This window comes from Nanorana parkeri, unplaced genomic scaffold, assembly GCF_000935625.1.
Source record: "Nanorana parkeri isolate BGI_ZX_2015 unplaced genomic scaffold, ASM93562v1 scaffold844, whole genome shotgun sequence".
Taxonomy (NCBI): Eukaryota; Metazoa; Chordata; class Amphibia; order Anura; family Dicroglossidae; genus Nanorana; species Nanorana parkeri.
The window spans coordinates 400126-408159 of record NW_017307112.1 but is presented as its reverse complement, the minus strand read 5'-3'; the positions used below and the strand labels follow the sequence as shown (position 1 = coordinate 408159).

Here is an 8034-nt window from a genome sequence, read left to right as displayed (position 1 = left end):
CACACACACACACACACACACACATGCATATGTGCCATGCAGTGTACACTCCAACATCTGTTATTATTTTTTTACATGCACATCTTATGTAGAAACAAAAACTTGTGAAGTGCGTACTGATATCATTAAATGGAACTGTAAAAAAATTCTAAAAGTAAAAAAGCCATAGTGCACTCTGTGCTAAGGGTATAAAGTTTGCAAGTACACATATCACCATGTGGCCACAGCAAGTGTTCATATACAATTTCATTCTTTGTTGTTTGGAATGGAGTGATAAATACCCAAACATGTCTTTTTTTTCTTCAACAGCATGTTGCATGGGTAGTTTTGTCCTGCTGCTTTCCTAAGACATTTAAATGTTGTTCCTTATTGATATGTCATGATACTTGTCACATTATTTTTAACTGTATTTTCATTTAATTCACTGGTATAACATTGACATTTGCGTTCCCTTGCAACAACTTTTCGGAATAGATTGCACAAAAAAAAGGTACTGTCCAAACAGGTGTTAAACATGAGTTTAAAATTTGCTAGATATTTTTACGGTTTGTGCTTGCTATGCATACGCACATTGTTGTGTACATGTGATCCCTCAAAGAAAGTCTACTGTAGTAATTAATGCCTGCTCTTCTTTTAGCAAATTAACCTTTTTTTAGCCATAGCACCATGAATAATTTCACTTACGACACTATACCCAATTATTACTTTTTTTTTTCATTTCAACCAGTTACAGGTCTTGGACAGCAGAAATAAGCCCTAAAAATATAAGCAATAAGAGAAGTACCAGGGTGTACTTCTCTGCGGTAGCCGAGTGAATGACCGACCTAAAGCGAAGTGAGCCGAACGCTGTTCGGCTATTCACTTCAGGCTGGTACTGCTGATTTCACTAATACTTTTCTCTCACTGTAGCTATACCAAATCCTGGCTGTCAAAATGACAGCCGGGGCTTGCTCTATAGCACCGCCATGTCTGCAGCATCTGCTGCATACAATGATAATTCCAGGAAGTGTCTGAAAATGTCATTATAAATACAAGGTAACAAAATTATTATTACATTGTATTTGCTCTGCTTTATTCATGTGAAAAACAAAGGGGTGACACGAGTTAAAGCAACTGATAGCAGTAAAGAAAATGAAAAAAAACCCCCTTTATTAACCTTTGGCTAAGCCAAATTAACATGCATTAAATGTAGCACCGTATTGGCTAACTTAAAGTGACATTAAACTCAGGAGTTAAATCGTAAAAATGCATTTAAGTACCTTAACTATTAACAAAAAAACCTAATCTAATTTGTGTATCACTCAGCTGTAAATGCTGAAATCATCTCTGAATCGATGTTGACACTGTCCTTCCTTCTGGAGGGTGGATACTTTTGTTCCCCATGGTCCCTGTGTGTGTGTTAGAAAGTAGCCACCACTCCAAGCTCACTCCCATGATGGACTACAATGTCAATACCAATTAGTAAACTAAAGGGGTCTATTCACTAAGCTGCCGTAGGCAGCCGAGTGATTGACAGACCTAAAGCGAAGTAAGCCGAACGCTGTTCGGCTATTCACTTCAGGCTGGTACGGCTGATTTCAGCCGTATATCGTCTGAAATCAGCATGTTCGGCCGACCCGAAGTGCAGAAGGAGTTCGACTCAGCCGATCCAACATCTGAATCAGCTAAGCCGGCTACTCGCTGCTGTTCAGTCTATTCTTATAGATGCCGAACAGCAGCGAGTGAATAGCCGAATGCCGCTGAGCGGTATTCGACACAGCTGTTCTGCTCAGTCCCTCTGTGCTACCGAGCAGAACAGAAAAATTGTTTAAAAAGAAGAAAACATTAAATAGAAAATGATTGTGCGGAGCTAGCAGTGACAGCTATCTCCGCCCAACTGTTTTCTATTGGCCGGCAGTTCTGCTGCCGTCAAAAAAAAACCTCTCCGGGGGCTCAATCAACTGCAGCAGAAGGCGGGTGCAATGCTAGTTTGTTATTGGCTATTGCAATTTGAAATAGCCAATAGGAATCTAGCAATGCATTCCTATGGCCAACATTTATTAATTTTTTCTATCATGACACGGCTCTGTGTTTCGTGAAAGCAGTGCTCCGTGAAAGCAGTGTTTCTCTCCTTGGCGGCCGGGAGCGGGAGACTCCCAGAGCGCCCGGGAGAGTTAGGCTGCCTGGAGATCAGTGTCCCTGGTTAGCTAGTAACCAGGGACGCTGATCTTTCTGCAAGTGGCCAGAGCCAGCTGTAGGATCACGGCTGGCTCCGCCCAGCTGTCAGAAGCAGGCTGTCGGCTTTCAGCGTGGCTGAGCCAAGCTGAGGCATATGCGTTCGCCTCGACTGAGCTGCTCTGCCAAGTTCGGGAGCTGTACGGGCTATAGTGAATAGCCCGTACAGCAACCCTTCAGTTCTACTGAACCGAAGGGGTCCTGGGGCCGAAGCTAGCCGAAGGATCGGCCAAAGCTACGGCTAGATCTTTCGGCTGCTTCGTGAATATACCCCTAAATGTGAGATTGTAGTCCATCACGGGAGTGATCTTGGAGCGGTGTCTACATTACACACAGGGACCATGGGGAACAGAATAGCCACCCTCCAGAAGGAAGGACAGTGTCACCACCAATTCAGAGATGATTTGATGATCTACAACTGAGTGATAGACAAATATGCTACATTTTTTAGAATAGTTTATGTGCTTGAATGCATTTTTAAGGTTTAACTCTTGAGTTTAGTGTCACTTTAAGTTATTAAAGATGCAGGCTTCTTTCTCAGGTATTATACAGTCTATCATATTTCCTTTGTTTTACTGCATTGATTAGAGCTTATCCCTTATTGGCTACTGTGTGCTTTATAACATATAATGAAATATGCTCTGAATGTACTAAAGTACTAGGGACTCCAAGTCCTAAATAATGTAACTTATGTTAGTTTCTCCTTTTTGAATTGCTTACACAAAAAAAAAAGAAATTTAGGTATTACAACATTGGAAAAATAAAGTTTGATGATATCTTTAAATGTTCATCATCTTTGATGATATATTAAATGCTAACCTAAGTTAGCATTTAATAAGCTTTCGGGACACATTATGTTCCTTCCTTAGGCATTATACAATCTTTACCAGTTTTTCATTTGATGTACTGTAATGATGAAAGCTGACCCCTCACTGGCTGCCTTGTACTTATTAAAATTTTATGAAATATGCTCTACTAGCTAAGGTAATAAAATAATCTCACATTTGTTTGTCAAATATATATTTTTCTAGCACCTTAAACAAACACATTTTATATTGTAAGGCTCCGTTAGCTAATATTTTACGTTTACATTTTCTTTTTAGACAACAAACTCAGAATTTTAAAACTTCTTACCATGCATAGTTATTCTGGCACTTACAACATAAGCTACTTGTGCTTGTAACAGTTTTTTGTGGAAGCTGAGATTTCACACAAATTATCAGCGCTAGACGTTGTTAGTGTCATTTAAATTCTGAATCTATTTATTGTTAAGCACTTGTGTCACCAGATTGAATAGCAGCTGCAGCCAAAGCTATTCTACACTCTGACTATTAAAAAACTGAGCAGCATATTCCATATTAATAATGATGTAATTTGTCTTATGCCATGTAGTTGGCCTAAGTTTGGCTGAAGGGACATCTGGTATTAAAGAAAAATAATAAAGAAAAACACACAGACATGCACAAACCATCATTTTCTCTATTGTGTCACTTGTGCTGGTTTTTTTTATTTTTTATTTTAAGCTGTTTATAATCTGGGATTGAAATATAAAATAACATTGTCTAATTTTATGCTTATCACACTCTTCATACAGTTCAAAAACAAAATAATATTGTGGGCTTTATATAAACTGATAAAAAGCAATGGTGCTGTATGTAGTGTAAGCCAAATCAAGTAATCAAATATCAGATATCAGAAGTCCAATGGTGACCATCAATGGGACGAGTTCCCAATAAAAATGGACATCATAAGATCTGGTACATACCTTGTGAAAGTATTTTCCCCTTTCTATCAGTACAAGTTATAGCAAGCACTTCCGATGGTCCTGTATGCGTATCGCAACATATTGGCGCTGGTGCCCCATTATCACCAGTAGTGCACTCAATCAATTGAAGAAATTGGAAATGTCATAGCTAACATATACTGCTGTAAACTGTAATCTGATTGGATATAGCTTGATTGTATGCATACTACAATGAGCCCTTTTAAGTGATCATTCTGTAATTTTTTAATTTTGTGTGCACTGCACATAAAAGCTTATTTCAGCCTTGTTGGCATCTTCATGTGCTTTGAAACAAGAAATATCAAGTCAGCAAAGCCACTAGCACTTTATGTCTTGACAGGCACTTTTTAAGGAATTAACATGATTTAAACCCGGGGTGGTATTGTGATTATAATGTCCCTTGTAATGACAGTTTACTTTATATTTTAGCACCTTTTCATTGACAGTTTTATATCCTGATTTTTTTTGATCACACATTAATCACGTATGTAAAAAGGGAGAAGTGGAGCATATTATACTGCTGAGAGTATGCACTGCTACTATATGGCTGTCATAATTTCAAGCATCTGTTTACTTCTTCCTTTTTGGCTCCAGAAAATTATTTGGCAGCACTGCTAACAAATACTGTGGATTATTGTAGAAACCAAATGTACTAGATTCTCCTGGCTGCATGTGAAATAGGCTTTGGGTAATTCATCACATTTTTAAATATTTGATTCATCTGACCTACTTTGCAGTTGGATACTAGTTTATGCTGAATCTCAAGCTGTTGTTTTAAACATTTACATTACAGGCTAAGAGAGGATACAGTAAACATTTATGACAGATGTGGTACCCATGTCAAGAACAATAAGGCTAACCGAGTTCTTGCTTAAAATAAAATCGTATTACCCTTTCTCTTGGTCAGTGAACAAAATTCTCCTGCATCACATCAGTGTAAATAGTTACCTCTTTGGAAGGTACTCTGGATCCTTTTTTCTTGCTCCACCAGGTCTCCACCATTGCTATGAAACATGACAGAACAACACCAGCTGCCAATATAAGGAACACCCCAGCGAAGCTTTTAATGTCCAGGGGACTTCCTTTTTGTTTCGGTTCTACTGATGAAAAAAGGTCACAGTGTCCATTACGTGGCCACCATTTATGCTTTAATAGGTCCATGTCCCCATTCTGTTGCAGTTCAAGGATCCTGGGATATAAAAAAATGAAAACATATGACAAAATTACTTAAACAGATTCACAAGTAGAATTAACACATTGCCCCACTCACCATGAAAAGCAGCTTTACCACTAACACTAGACTTACAATGCAGGTGGTATCTGTACTCCACCCTGTAAAACTGATTGTTTTTTACATAGCATGAGAAGAACTATGTAATGTTGGTCAAAGATTGGCCACTGCAGTTGACAAACACACCCTTGCATTGGGTTAGATACATTTAGTCATTTGAAGGACTTTAGAGCTGCACAAGATAAAATGGAGGCAATGGGGAGCAGTGTCTTTGCAGTTTTTTTAGAAGCAGGCATTGGATTAGGGAAATGTCAATTAGTTTTATGTAAGGAGTACCCATCACTGGAGTGAGGTGGCATTAAGAGCAACAAGTAAGCAAAAAAGGATGTCATCATCCCAGATAGCAAGGATAACTTGCCACAAACTTGTGTCAGGGTTAAATTGTAATTCTTGTTAACTTGCTGCACACATTCCTGGCAAGTTGTAGACCTGCAGAACACTTGCAGTACAAGTTCTAGTTGACACTTTTTGAATTTGTAGCAAATTTGCTTGGCAAGTCTACAGCAAGGGTCCTACAGGTCTTAGCAAGAGCTCTGCAAGCTCGCTGGTCTGGAGACTTGCAATGCAGACTTGCTGTAATTGTGCAACAAAATTGTGAAGCTTGGCAAGTCTGCAATAGTTTAGCAAGTCATTATCAAACTTGCAGCACAATTGTATCCTTGTATCCTTACAATGGCAACATTGTATCCTTAATCCTTAGCTTTTGGAAACATGCAACCTTACTGAAGGAACACCACAATGCACAATAGACCAATTATTGCACATAGTTGACTAGTGTTCATATTCTTACTTTGTAAGTTTTATATTCGTATTATAATATTAAGATTCCTGTGGGTTGTGTTGCGGGAAAATGTAGGAATGCTTATACCAAGCATGGATGCCATAGGACAAGGTAGGTGTGCTGCAGCATCAAAGTGAGCAGATAATGTTCTTCTTGTGATACATGCAAAGAAAAGTATATGTTTTTTTAAGTTCTGGGCTCTTCTGCTCAATACTTACTTTCAGCCTTGACATTTTGGTAATGCTCAGGGGCATGGAGAATGCATGCTGTGTACACCCATTTGAGATGCATGTACATTTCAGTGTGTGGAACACACTCTCCAGCCTATCGTTGCAGCAGCCTGCCATTGGCCACTAGTAAAGGAGGGGGCAGGCAACTTGACTTAAAGGGGTTGATTTAGTCAAGGCAAAATGTGTGTTTACTTTGCAAGGAGATTTGCACTTTGCTGGGGAAGTTTCTCTTAGCTTTGTGAATGTGGTTACATTTCACTTTGCAAAGAATACCCCAATCATGTGCGAGAAAAATAAAAAAAAAACTGTGTTTTTGCTTGCACATGATTGCATGATAGAAGTCAGTAGAACATCACCTAATTCACTAAACTAGGGGGAAACTTCTGCAAAGTGCAAAGAGGTGTTTTAACACCTATACAAAACTAAACAAAACATTTTGACTGGAGTTAGGTTTTCAACAAAACATAGCCATACAGGACAATAGGAATAATGGTAACATTTTGACATGTGCATTATATTATTAAAATGATCAGTCAACTCAAAACTGGCACATGTTGGGATGTTAAACCTCCTAATAGTTTATTTTAATGCTTTGGGGATAAGAGCAGCAAGATCTTTGATCTTAGGCTCCCAGGGCTGCGCACAAGTATTACACTAACTCTTTTGGGATTGCAGCAGAGGAGGGGAACACTCCAAGATCAGGGTAAACACTTCAAAGGAACAAAATTTGGAAAGGAAGGCAGAAACATCTTGCTTCTGTAATCCACAAGAGCTATAGGAAGTCCATGGGTGACTAAACTTTATCTATAACGGAAACATCAGTTTTCAGTGGACCAGCTCTTTAAAAGCACTCTCCCTAGAACTATTTACCTCTACACTGGACAAATAGAATACACAAAATACACAGCAACCCTTTACGTTAAACAAAATAAAACGGTTTATGGTGTCACTATACCTCTAACAAGCAATTTCTTCTTCTCAACATATTATAGCTAATCAAGGTTGGCATTTGGGAGACAACATTTTTTACATTTTAATTCTTTAAGATCTGCTGTAAAGATAAGGTAGTGCAGGGGGTGGACAACTTTTTTCAGGGTGTTAGACACTGTGCTGCATGAAGCTGCTTGCTCAATGCACAAAAAGATTTAAATATCTAAATCTAGGTAAAATACTTCTCTTTAGTTTTGGACAGAGGATTAAGAGTTAAAATTTCGGTCAGGTTTTTTATTTCTGTGCCCCCATGGGGGGGCACTTCCTATTCTTGTGACACCTATACATAAAACAGGGGAGGGGTTGTTAGACACCAATATAGAAAGGCACGGAGGGCAATAAACATTTTTTTTTCAAAAGTTTAACCCTTCCTTAAGCTGACCATACACCAATATGTTTTTGTTTGAATAAGGGTCAAATTGACTATCATTTTCGACCGTAGTGAGAATCAAAGGAGCAGGATGGAAATTTTTTCTTTCTTCAACAAACAAAATTCTTACAGTGAATGCGATTTTCATTTAGGAAACTCCATACCAAAACAGAATGTTAAAAATCAAATGACATTTCGAACGACATTAATCAAGTCTCAATGGCATTATCAAATGCTCTGATGAGATTTTTCATATGAATGTTCATAGAAATCTACCAGTGTATAGCTAGCTTTGCTTTACTAAAAAAGGGGTTTTTGCTTCTGTCTGTATCCCTGCTGGGGGGGGGGGGGGGGGGGGGGAAGGTCGACTCATAC

At 38.6% G+C, this 8034-nt stretch overlaps 1 protein-coding gene across 1 annotated transcript in view; it reads right to left on the bottom strand.

Moving 5' to 3' along the window:
- GRID2 (glutamate ionotropic receptor delta type subunit 2) overlaps positions 1 to 8034 on the bottom strand; it is a 383270-nt gene that overhangs the window by 13903 nt on the left and 361333 nt on the right. The window contains exon 15 of the mRNA XM_018565404.1: positions 4946 to 5186. Within this exon, the coding sequence (XP_018420906.1) occupies positions 4946 to 5186 (241 nt within the window). The remainder of the gene's footprint in view (positions 1 to 4945; positions 5187 to 8034) is intronic.